Source organism: Magnolia sinica, chromosome 9 (assembly GCF_029962835.1).
Source record: "Magnolia sinica isolate HGM2019 chromosome 9, MsV1, whole genome shotgun sequence".
Lineage (NCBI taxonomy): Eukaryota > Viridiplantae > Streptophyta > Magnoliopsida > Magnoliales > Magnoliaceae > Magnolia > Magnolia sinica.
Window position 1 is genome coordinate 3,568,611 of NC_080581.1, and position 12,156 is coordinate 3,580,766.

General features: G+C 42.7%; 1 protein-coding gene across 1 annotated transcript; it reads right to left on the reverse strand.

The window, feature by feature from the left end:
* Nucleotides 1-1,730: 1,730 nt before the first annotated feature.
* On the reverse strand, nucleotides 1,731-3,397 carry LOC131256683 (WRKY transcription factor WRKY51-like). The gene is made up of 3 exons (XM_058257671.1): nucleotides 2,607-3,397; nucleotides 2,153-2,278; nucleotides 1,731-2,005 (listed from the first exon to the last, which is right to left on the reverse strand). Exons 1-3 carry the CDS (start codon nucleotides 3,215-3,217, stop codon nucleotides 1,831-1,833), a joined length of 912 nt encoding a protein of 303 aa, XP_058113654.1. The 5' UTR covers nucleotides 3,218-3,397; the 3' UTR covers nucleotides 1,731-1,830.
* Between the last annotated feature and the right edge of the window lie 8,759 nt (nucleotides 3,398-12,156).

Here is a 12,156-nt window from a genome sequence, read left to right on the forward strand (position 1 = left end):
TTCACAAATGCTTTTGTTCAACAGAAAGTGGGTTTTGGACTCGCCAAACAAACTATGATGTACGGAGTAACTATGTCCGGTGGTGCCGTAAGCTCATGAAGAGCGGAGTAGGTGCAACCCGGCCTTCCACCACCCATGGGTACTCGAACCTTGATCGGGAGTTGAAACTCCTGAGAGTCTACCATCCGAGCAAGAGCAAGGACCCAGGTGCAGCCGGGCCTTACCCAACACGTTGTCGCACGGACCATTGGGCCTACGTTCATGTGTTTGTAATTATATCCACGCTGTCAATCTCTTTGTCCGTATCATTTTAAGGACACGGGACGAAAAATGAAGCATATCTAAATCTCAGGTGGACCACACTACAGGAAGCAATGGCGTGATTGACCATTCAAAACTTCTTTTGGGCCACAAGTTTTAGATCAAGCTGATGTTTCTTTTTTACACTATCAACAGGTTCTTGGAAAATAAACATTACCGTGTGCTTTAAGTTTTTAATGGCGGTTGTTCAATCACAACTATTTTAGTGTAGTCCATTTTAGATTTGCATATGCTTCATTCGTGGGATCATGCCCTAAAATGATCAGGCAAAATAGATGGACAGCATGGATGTGCTACACACATCAAGGTGGGCCCAGTGTTGGGTGAGGCTCCCAAGCTTATGGAGGCGGTGGCGATCGGCAGAAGTGGGACCCAATCAGTAGCATTGCGGGCATTCATCCCATAGATCAGCTGCATCAGCCCACCCCCGCCCGTCTCCAGAGCTGGGAACGGGCAGCAGCTTTGAGTGACCACCGTGATGTATGGGTATTATCCACACCGTCCACCCATTTTTTGGTATCATTTTAGGGTATAAACCAAAAACTACGCAGATCGAAGGCTCAAGTGGGACTACACAATGGGGATTAAACTCTTGCCATTGAAAACTTATTGGGGTAAATATAAGTTTTGGATGGAGCTGGTATTTGTGTTTTCTCTTCATCCACGTCTACGTAACTTCATGAATAGATTCGGATTGCAAACAAACATCACGGTGGGCCCGAAAAAAGTTTCAACGGTGAGACTTATTATCACCGCTTCTTCCTGTGGTGTGGTCCACTTGAGCCTTGGATTTGCTTCAGTGGCCACTGGAAAAAAGAACCCACGAGAAGACAACAGTTAAACAATCAATGGGACGTAATATTCCGATACGAGACTTTGTTTGTACGACCCTCATCCACCACAATGTCCATCAAATCAACGGTTTGGATCATCGAAACATGACCCAAGATCAAAAGCCATCGTGCCTACCTATCCATCACTATAGCAATCTGTACCATCAATCGGACGAATAGGATTGATTGCTATTTCTGAGATAATCTTCATCCACAATTTTGGACGGTCTTAAATTAAAAAAATCATACCTATATCATCTTCTAGAAGTCCAACCGTCGTGGGTCTCACGTTTTCTTACGGTCAGACTCGCACCACCTATTAAAGAACCTATTAAATATAGCCTCCTTACAAGTCAAAGAAACAAAATAAAATCAAACTGCAGAGCAGCTGCATCGTCCAGAGAGTGGGCCCCAACCACGCCATCTTCTTTGACCGCTTGCCACCCGAAACAGTTCATCGCGGGGCCCACCACCCAAAAGACTCCACCCGCCTTTTGACTTGCACGCCCACGTCACGACAAGACATCCCAGAGAGAGAGAGAGAGAGAAGGACCGGATTCCAAACAAAGAATCAAATCCACTTAAATCATATATTTTATAACGTAGGTGGGAGGGTTTCGGTTCACACGCTCCGTTCGTTTAAATTTACAGTAGTGCCCCTCGAATCTATTGATTTTTACAGCTGGCCGTCCCGGGGATCGAAGCCTAGAGCTGCCGCTTCCGGAGGTGCAGTTTGGGAATGGCGGTGCTCGCCTTCGTACGTGACGATCAGCATCGTTGGATCTTCCGGGTCCCTCTCCACGTGCTTCCTCGCAGGGCAGCCACGTATGCTGCTGCACTTGTAATAGCCCCTGAAATCAATAAAAGTCCCAAATATTAGTGGAATTCACGAAAATGCCATTGGTACGTTTCTACCAAATCGGCCTTTGCCGACGGATCTCCGACACGAGATTTATCGTGTAATTTCAGTCAGTGTAAGGGGTATTTCTGTCATGTACCTTGGATAAGGCGATCCTTTGATCGGTTTCTGGCCGTATTTCCTCCACGAATGCTCGTCGGGGGGTATATCTGCAATTTTCGAACTTATCGCGGGGACTCTTGTCACCTTCTTGACTCGAGATTTTCTGCATCCGCATAATTAAAAAAATAGATATTAAAAAAAGAAGGAAAAAAAAAAAAGGATGTTGGCTATCTTGCGCAGGGGATGCTCTAAACACATGGTCCGTGTACTTCCACCGTCCGAGAATCGGATTCCCAACCATCTGGCTGCCAATAGCGGGCGCAAGTTAGCCTCACCGCGTAGGATCTGCTAACTTCCGCGGCGCGAAGAATAGTTAGGGATCGATTTCCCAATGGGATTGGAATATGATGCCATGCGAGGATCGGTTCTTATAATGAGTGCGTGGATGCTAACTTGCGTGGAATGCTTAGAATCGTAAGTCAAAAGCGTACCTTCTTTTGGGGCAATGGCAGCGGCTGGAACCAGCGGATTTCCCGGAAACGTCGTCGGAGTGGCCGTGGCACTTCTTCCTGTAAGAAGACGAGAGGGGCGGTTTTCCGGCGGAGACGGCCGGAACGGCGGCGAGCGGGAAAGACGATCCCTGCTTGCCGTTGGAAACGCTGCCGTCTGCGGTGATCGACGACATGAACGAGGAGTTGGTGGATGACATCGGCGGCGAGATACTGAAGTGCTCCTTAGCCGGCAGCGGATAGCGATTCATCGCCATCTCCATGATAGGGTTAGGGTTAGGGCTTGACTTCGAGAAATCAAGTGTTAGGGTTTGCGCCGGAGGCGCTTCTGGTACTGGGGCCGGAGTCGCTCCAGTCTGACTCGGTCCGCGTCGGAATCGAGCGTGACCGGTCCGATTCAGGATCGATATCACCTTCTTGAACTTGGAGACCGTGGAATCGGTGATTTCTCGGCAGTCAAACTGGTTTTGGGGCTGGTTCTGGTGGGACATCAGAAAGATCAGACGCTCCATGTTCCTCAGACCCGCAGACGCTGCCTCTTGGATCGCGATCTGGTCGTCCATTTTCGCAAGTCCCATCAGATCAACGGCCATTGAAGGAGAAGAACGGAGGGATGAGGATGATCTGATCAGACGAACATTAAAGTCAGGGAACTCCAGCTCTGAGTTGAGAGAGAAGAGATTGGGGGAGAAGACGGAGATAATACGAGGGCTTATATGGTGTGGGGCAACCGGAATAGCCGGTTGACTCAAGAGAATTCGAGTCAAACGCGACTTTAGATCGACGGCTGCGATTGGTTTTGGGTTTTCTTGATGTGAAAAGAGAGCTGCGACTTCTTTTCCTTGTAATGGGACCACCGTTGCTTTATCAAAGCGAGGATGGGTTTTGAAATTACCGTGAAAGAACAAATAACATGAGCAAGAAGAGTTACTATTTGATACTCTGCTCCCGACGCTTGATACGCAGGCATAAGAGATTTACACGTGGCCACTGAAATAAACCAAATAAACTGGAGAAGGCATTGACCGTAGGTTGGGGTTCTAAAATCAGATTTTTTGGAGGACCATGACCGGATTCGTGGACACTTGTTTGTTGAAAATATGACCATACGATATTATTTATTTTTGACCGTTCATTTTTAGAGTCCACAATCTGATGGTCAGAAAATCAAACGAGGGCAATTATCTGTTCATGGCACATATGGATTCCAGTTATATTAGTAAATTTATTTGACAGTATGCCACGTATGGAATTTCTATGTAACTTTTGAGTGCTTGTGTACCATCCATCAGACCCTGCGTTGTACCAAACATTTTCTCTCCAAAACAAGCCGACATTGCAAAAATAAAATAAAATTTAACGCTTGAATGGTGGAGACTTTTATACGGTATAAATGCTGCTGAATCGTATCATTGACCCAGTTGGTGGGAAATCTAATTGAAAATGATATATGTTATATCAAAGATAGTATATAACAGGGTGAAGAACTCAATGGATGATGAGAGTATTCTTTGTAAAATTACAACTGATATAATGATAAGATGGTTTATAGTTGCGAGAAATTCGAAAGCATACCAAGTACGTGATTAGGCGGCCGGGAGTCATTTAAGAAGTTGATCAAGCACCTAATAATCGTAAAAGAATTTGACTGAACGGACGAGTGAAATGTGATCAAGTCATCAAGAAATCCTAGAGTGATTATTAAGGCAGATTGTAAGTTTAAAAGAAAGCATCCGGAAGACAAGTAAAATTGAAACAGTTATAGTAATTGGAAGAACGTGAGAAGCATTCGGAAAGCCATATTAAAGCTATAAATAGCAAAAGAATTCGATATGAAGATTTGTCTTATACAAACCCAATCAAACCCTATATATCTTTCAATTATTCGTCATTTAATCAATTACATTTTTTAATGTAATCCGTTACTTTTAGCATGTTGTTTATATTCCATAGTGCAATCCACAATGTTAATTAAGTTGTGATAATTTCAGTTGTAATTTAGGTTTACACTCATACGTTGGATTCAGTTCTACATCTATAAAAGTGTTTTGTAGATGCTCTTCGTAACTGATTGTAAATTTTTCATTTCTATTTTTCTTTTATCTGTATTGAAAATTTATTTCACACGGGGAGGTAAATGTATAACCCATCATTAGATGACGGACCCTACGATCACTTTATCCAATTTACATACTAAGCGAGTAACTTAATAAATGACCGATCTCATTCGATCTCGATCGTACATGCATATAATGGGACTTGGGGTTATAGTTGTTTGGTTTGAATTGACCCGCAAATTCAATTCTTACACGCCCAGACTTATCACGTGACTAAAATTACAAACCAAGCCATGACACATGGCGTGGTTATGAAAATCTCAACCATCCAAATGGCTATTAACCCCAGCTAATGAACAGACTGGATGCTCTCCTAATTAACGTGCTACATCAGTGAGTGGATTACATGTGATCCCGCATAGAGATATTCTTGTGTTGAGGGTTGTGTGGGGCCCATAGAGATGTATGCGACAAATCCACTCCATTCATCTTTTTTAGAAGACCATAACAGAAAATTTGGCATATCTAAAACTCATGGGAGTCATAACACCTGAAAAAGTGGGGATTGAACACATGGGGGTGATAAAAGTTTTGTATTAGGACGATATTCGTGCCTATAGTTTATCTAAGTGGTAATAACCGAATGAATGGCTTGGATGGCATATAAACATCATAGTTAGCTCCGTCAAGGCGGAAGTTTTCCTTTCCACGGTTTCGTTAGTGCAGCATATATGAATTTTGGATATGCTATCATATTGTTGTCTTTCGTAACAGATGTCTCGTTAGTGTAGCCTATATGAATTTTGGATATGTTATCCAATTGTAGTCTTTCAAAACAGATATACAGAGTGGATTTGTTAGTTTTAGATTCCTATCGTACTGTAGTCTTTCAAATCAGATGGACGGAGTGGATTTGTCACGTACATCTCTCATTCTCGAGAGATTCCCAAGTCTAAGATTAGTGGTAAACCCGCATACAATTGAGAAATACGCTCGGAAGCTAATGTTTGAATACGGACCTCAGAAATTGTGGGCCATACTTTGGTTGGCCCATGGGTCAAAACTCACGCGTGTTTGGTTTTCAAAACGCATGTTGACCGTCAACTACTTAATTCCATGGGATATTTGAATATGTGGCTTTTGGACGGCTATCCGTGGTTAGGCCACTTGATCAACGGCGCCTAGTCATGCATAGCCTCTCATGCCTGCGGTTAGTACGCACGTACGTATCAGGTAACATGCACGAGATAGAATCCAACAATCAATATTACAATACTTGATTCATTGGCCCAAGAATCATCTGGTCCACTGCTGAGGTGGGCCACATCTTACAAACCAAATGTACAGCTGATCAAAACATGGCCAGAGTTTCTATCCCAACCACCTGTTTCTAACATCATGGTCCACCTCTTTACGAGACAGAATATCTGCATGATCAGACCCACCTGATCTAACAGCAACAACCACTCTAATGCTCCCACTATCTCTTGCGTGCATTGACTTTTGATCGCCTCAACTGAATATTAGTGCGGATTATGCGGAACTTCCTTTTTTCAGGAGTTATTTGATACTTGACTGCTCATGAAGCTTGGTACACTCGCACTCAGGAATTATTCACGTGGCATTTATTGATTCAAATAAAACGGACTAGATTGTGCACCCACTGTCCTAAAGTCATAAATAAGATTATATTAGTTGAATAATTCTAACCTTTGATCCGTTTTCAGCTGTGGAAACAGGACCGTCGGATTTTTTCCATTTTTAATGGTCCAATAAATGTCTAATAATCCATTAGCCAGATGATCAAACCAGATTCATTTTTCGTCAATGATAAATCAACATTGATTACTATGATTTTAACGGTTTAATTTGAGTAATTTTATGCCACGTGAGCAATTTTTTAAGTAAATTTAAATGCATGTGTTTAATCCATTATACACCACCAAAGTATCGATGTATTTCTCCCACGCATTTTGGTAACCTTGCCTTAAAGATATCCCTTACATTGATGAATATGGAGAAACGCTGGGGTTATAAAATAATTAAATGCTTGAAGTTTTGTGTGGTCCACACCACGGGAAACAATGGTGATTGAATATCCACCATTAATATTTTTTTGTGGGTCACAAAAGTTAGCTGATATTTATATGGTCCCTTCATCCAGGCCTTTGTTACTTTATCAACATGTTGGATGGCAAATAAACATTCCAGCCACCCGGATGAAAATTTTAATGGTAGCTGTTCAATCACCACTGTTTCCTATAGTGTGTGGTCAACCTGAGAATTTAATCTTTTTCATTTTTATTATTGTGACCCAAAATGATCTGTCAAAACAGATGGACGGTGTAGATGTAACTTACATATCACAAGGTGGGTCCTACAGCCAGGGATCCACCAGACACGCGGAGGACCAGATATGCGCTTGGGCTGTCGGATTGGATGGAAAATTACAAAATTGCATCTTACATTTTCTCCTAATTTAAAATTTGGGATTTTGAAGGATGCTTGATATGATTTGACTGCGTATCATCCACCACACGCTGCCAGAGCGTCGTAGTTTTTCTCATCCGCCAATCCCAGCAGTTGAAGAGTTGGTACCCGAGACGCACACTCTAAGTCCCTTCATTCCAGCCTTTGTTACATTATCAACAGGTTTGATGGCAAATAGACATTCCGGTCTCCCCCAAGGAAATTTTTAATGGTAGCTATTCAATCACCACTGTTTCCTATAGTGTGGTCCACCTAAGATTGAATTTTCTTCATTTTTAGAATTATAGCCTAAAATGATCGGTCAAAACAGATGGACGGTGTAGATGTAACTTAACTATTACAAAGTGGGCCCCATAGTCAGGGATCCACCAACACGCACACCATACACGGAGGACGAGATAGGCGCTGTGGCTGTCTGAATTGAAAATTACAAATTTGCATCTTACTTTTTCTCTAATTTAAAATTTAGAATTTTGAAGGATGCTTGATATGATTTGACTGCGTAACATCCACCACACGCTGCCAGAGCATCGTAGTTTTTCTCATCCGCCAATCCCATCCGTTGAAGAGTTGGTATCATTTGCTAAAAAAGATACCCAAGACGCACACTCTAATTCCCTACATACCGCGTGCGACTAGAGATTCCCGGGACCTTTTTTCGTTTCCCCGAGAAGCTACAGTGGAAAAGTAATGCAGACTCCAAGTGGGGCCCACCTGATTTTTATATTGATTTTTACATTGAAAACTGTTGACCGACTTAACTCGCTCCAGGAAACGTGTATAACTGGTGGTTAACTAGTGCTTTATTTTTTCTTGAGGTGATATGATTGAGCCGTCTCTACAAAGCTGTCCACGTGGCAGATTAAACGGTGGATAGTGACTGTATTAGTCGTGGAATTTTGCATGGATGGATGAACTTGAAATTTCGTCTCTACACCTTTTGATAAACAATAGATCCGTTGGCCTTCAAATGGACGGTTAAATGTGAAAGTTAACCGTTGGAACGAAAGTGATGGCCAGGATTGTCCTATTAATGCGTTGTTGAACCATGGATTATCTAAACTAGAGTCCAGCAAGTGGACGGTCCTGATCTAGCGGGTACCCGGCGGATGGTGGCTCTATCGGACGCGGATTGCGTCCTACCCCTGCCCGTCTCTAGCTGGGAACGGGCAGGAGCTTTGAGTGGCCACCGTGATGTATGGGTCTTATCTACACCGTCCACTCGTATTTTCGTATCATTTTAGTATATAAGCCAAAAAATGAGGCAGATCTATGGCTCAGGTGGACTACACAATGGGGATTAAACTCTTATCGTTGAAACCTTTTTGGGTTCACAAAGTTTTGGATGGAGCTGGTATTTGTGTTTTTTCTTCATCCAAAGTCTATGTAAAACGGTGGGCCCTAGAAAAGTTCCAACGGTGAGAATCATTTTCACCGCTGCTTCCTATAGTGTGGTCCACTTGAGACTTGGATCTGCCTCATTTTTAGGGTCACAAGCTAAAATGATACGAAAAAATGAATGGACGGTGTGGATAAGATCCATACATCACGGTGGCCACCGAAAGCTCCTGCCCGTTCCCAGCTGGAGACGGGCGGGGGCAGGACGCAATCCGCATCCGGCTCCATCACATGGTTTCCGAATGCAAGAAACGAGTCCAGGAATCCAAAGGGACACGAGGATTAGGCCAGCTATAAATTCGTGGGAGCGGATTAGGTGCGGCCTCGGCCGAACCTACGATGGTGTGGCCCTTACCATGGGCACACTTTGATTTATATATTCTATATCCACGCCGTTCATCCGTTTTTCTGGATCATTTCAGGGCATGAGCCCAAAAATAAAACAGATCTGAATCTTAGATGGACTATACCATTGGACACAGTGGTGATTGATGATTAAAATCTTATTATTGGCCACGATGGGCTCTAAGAAGACTTTAATGGCGAAGCGTTCAATCAGCACTGTTTCCTATAGCATGGTCTATGGGAGATTCGGATCTACTTAATTTTTGGGATCATATACTAAAATGACCTCAAAAAACGGATGAACGGCGTGGAAATACAGTACATACATCAAGGTAGGCCCAAAGTAAGGCCTGTACCGTATTGGCATCTAATCCGCTCCCTGGTTTCGTGGGGCAATTTATCTGGAACTCCGCCTGCGTATGACGATTCATATGCAGCACTTCGAAATTGTATACTCGGGAGTGTCATATCGAGTACCGACGTGAAGCTCTGTAAGTCACCACAACAAGCCGTTCATTCATTTTTGTCGTCTCAATTTACTGCATGAGCCCAAAAATAAGTTAAATCCAAATCCCAGGTGAACCACACCACAGGATATAGTGGCGATTAGATGCTCACTATTATAAATCTCTTACAACCCTACTGTAATGTGTATTTGCCATCCAACCTCTTAATTGAGTTACACGACCTCTCAAGGAAAAATAGCGAGATAGCTAGTATTGATGTATGTATTATATCTACAGGTCAATTTGATTAGGTCACAAAGACCTCAATAAAAGGAAAACACAAATATCAACTTGATTTTAAAACTTTCTTGGCTCCTAATATTTTTTTTACAATGGACGTTCAATCACCACTGGTGGGTCCATCTAAGATTTTGATCTGCCTCATTTTTGGGCCCATGCCTTAAGAATGAGCTGGCAAAATGGATGAACGGCATGGATAAAACACATGCAGCGTGGTGGGGCTCATATAACACTATCCATTATCTAGTCGTTACCGGCAGTGTCCGCCCCAAAGACCATGCTACTGGAGGGTCAGTACCGTGGAATCCGAGTCCAACCCTATCAAATCATAATGGCTGAAAAGTCTAACCTTCGATCTTGGGACGCTCTCTTCGGAAATAAGGCCAACCATTGTAATTTTGGATACGTGTCCAAACGTAAACCATCCGATAGTCAAGATAACTATGGCAAATCTAACCCTAGGCTATTAATTTAGATTCTTTAATTCCAGTTACTTATATTCCAAGTATACAATTTCCAGACAAGTTGCCTGCGTATCATCTGTCGTACTCGGCCACGTTTTCTGGGGCCCGGCCTTACACAATTCGGTGCAGCACTGACCGTGGGGACCACATTTATATATGTATTGTATATCCATGCGGTCCAACCGTTTTGATAGCTTATTTTAGGGCATGAACCCAAAAATGAAGTAGATCCAAATCTCAGGTGGACCAAACCACAGAAAACTGTTTTGATTGACCATTAGAAACTTCTTATGAGCCACAAAAGTTTTAATCAAGATGGTATCTGTTTTTCCCTTCATCCGGATCTGTGTGACCTTATCAACATGTTGGATCGCAAATAAATATTACAATGGGCATTAACTTGGGCCTTTGAAGCTTTTAATGGTTCGTGTTCAATCACTACTATTACCTATGGTGTGGTCCACCTTAGATTTGGGTCTACTTCATTTTTGGGCTCATGCTCTAATTTGATCTGGAAAAACGAACGGACGGAGTAAATATACAATACATAAATCAAGGTGGGTCCCACATTCAGCGCCGCACTGTGTTGTGTGTGGCCAGGGCCGCACCTAAAGGACTTCCCAGTTTTTCTCTTCCGTGACTGTTACTGCCTATCACCTATCATACTCGGCCCCTGTTTTTCTCTTCCGTGACTTTTGTGATCGCTAACGCAAGTCAACCGAGGACAATATCCACGGTTGACTGGACTAATGCACGTTTCATGCACCGGGCATTTCCAGAATTGAAGGAGGGATTCGCGCATGAAACACTTTAATACTGGAATGGCCCCATGAGCTTTAATCGGTTACACGTCTAAGAGATCCAAACCATCTATCAGATGGATCTGAATTATATATACAATACGGTGGGCCCCATGAGCTTCGCTTGTGTGTTTTGAGCTACGTAAAACTGGTTGTATAAGTGTGGGGTATCGGATGACTGTCTAAATAGTTTAGGATGTTCCACTTACTAGGTGGGCCATACTTTTATTAGACTCATTAGGGACTTTCTTAATACTGGAATGGCCCACCTAATGGTTAAACTGTCCCTGATCTTTCATGCTTGTGCGCGAATTACCTTTCAATCTTTACTCACGCGAATTTGAATACCATGTTGTTTGTCACGTCTTCGTTCATTCGGGTTGGCGTTGGAATGAGTCCTGTCCCGCAAGGGGACGCGGATTTCCTGCGAAATGCTTTCGCATGAAGTTCCTGCGATGGTAACTAGGTGGGGCCCAGTGTAATGTTTGTGAGAAATACTCCCTTTCCATCCGTTTTCTAAGTTCATTGCAGGACGCGATGCAAAAAATGAACCGTATTCAAAGCTCAGGTGGGCATTAATAAAGGAAAATGTGATTAGGAAAATTCCCATCATTAAAATCTACCTGGGTTCGACAGTAATGTTTACAAGCCATCCATACGGTTAATAACGTCCTTTCTACTAGGATGAACTGAAATAAAAAATATTAGCATGATTCAAAACTTCTATGGCCAACGTATATTTCAACTATGGACATTCAATCATCACGTTTTTGGCAAAGTTGAGCTCTGTAAACGGTTCATTTTTGGCTTCATGTCCTGAATTGAACTCAAAAAACAGATGAACGGGTAGGATTTCTCACAAACATCATAGTGGGCCCCACCTGGGTTCCTAGCGCAGGAACTTCCTCCTAAAGTCTCTCCCAGGAAATCCGCATCCCCCATAACGAGATTGGGTGGATGAATTTGATTTTGTATCATGAATGGTGTTCACATTTCAAGGTCGAGTTATCTGGTACTATGCAAATGTAAGATAACTCATATGCAAGCATGAAGAATTGTATATGTGGAATGTATTTATTCAATTTAAACAATTTAAACCGTGGAAACCACTTTTTATAAGTTATTGTTCCAAAATTAATTTGATTGACCAATTTCAACCCACGATTTGTGGACACGAATTTGTAGAAATGTAACCCTTGGATATTATAATCCAACAAATCTCAACAAATCCA

What these genes read in the sequence shown, in the direction of transcription:
- LOC131256683 (XM_058257671.1), bottom strand. Translation starts at nt 3,217, where the DNA reads ATGGCCGTTGATCTGATGGGACTTGCGAAAATGGACGACCAGATCGCG. An exon ending in TGCCATTGCCCCAAAAGAAG is followed by an intron (nt 2,279 to 2,606) that starts GTACGCTTTTGA and finishes ATGCGGATGCAG; the next exon opens with AAAATCTCGAGTCAAGAAGG. An exon ending in AAAGGATCGCCTTATCCAAG is followed by an intron (nt 2,006 to 2,152) that starts GTACATGACAGA and finishes TATTGATTTCAG; the next exon opens with GGGCTATTACAAGTGCAGCA.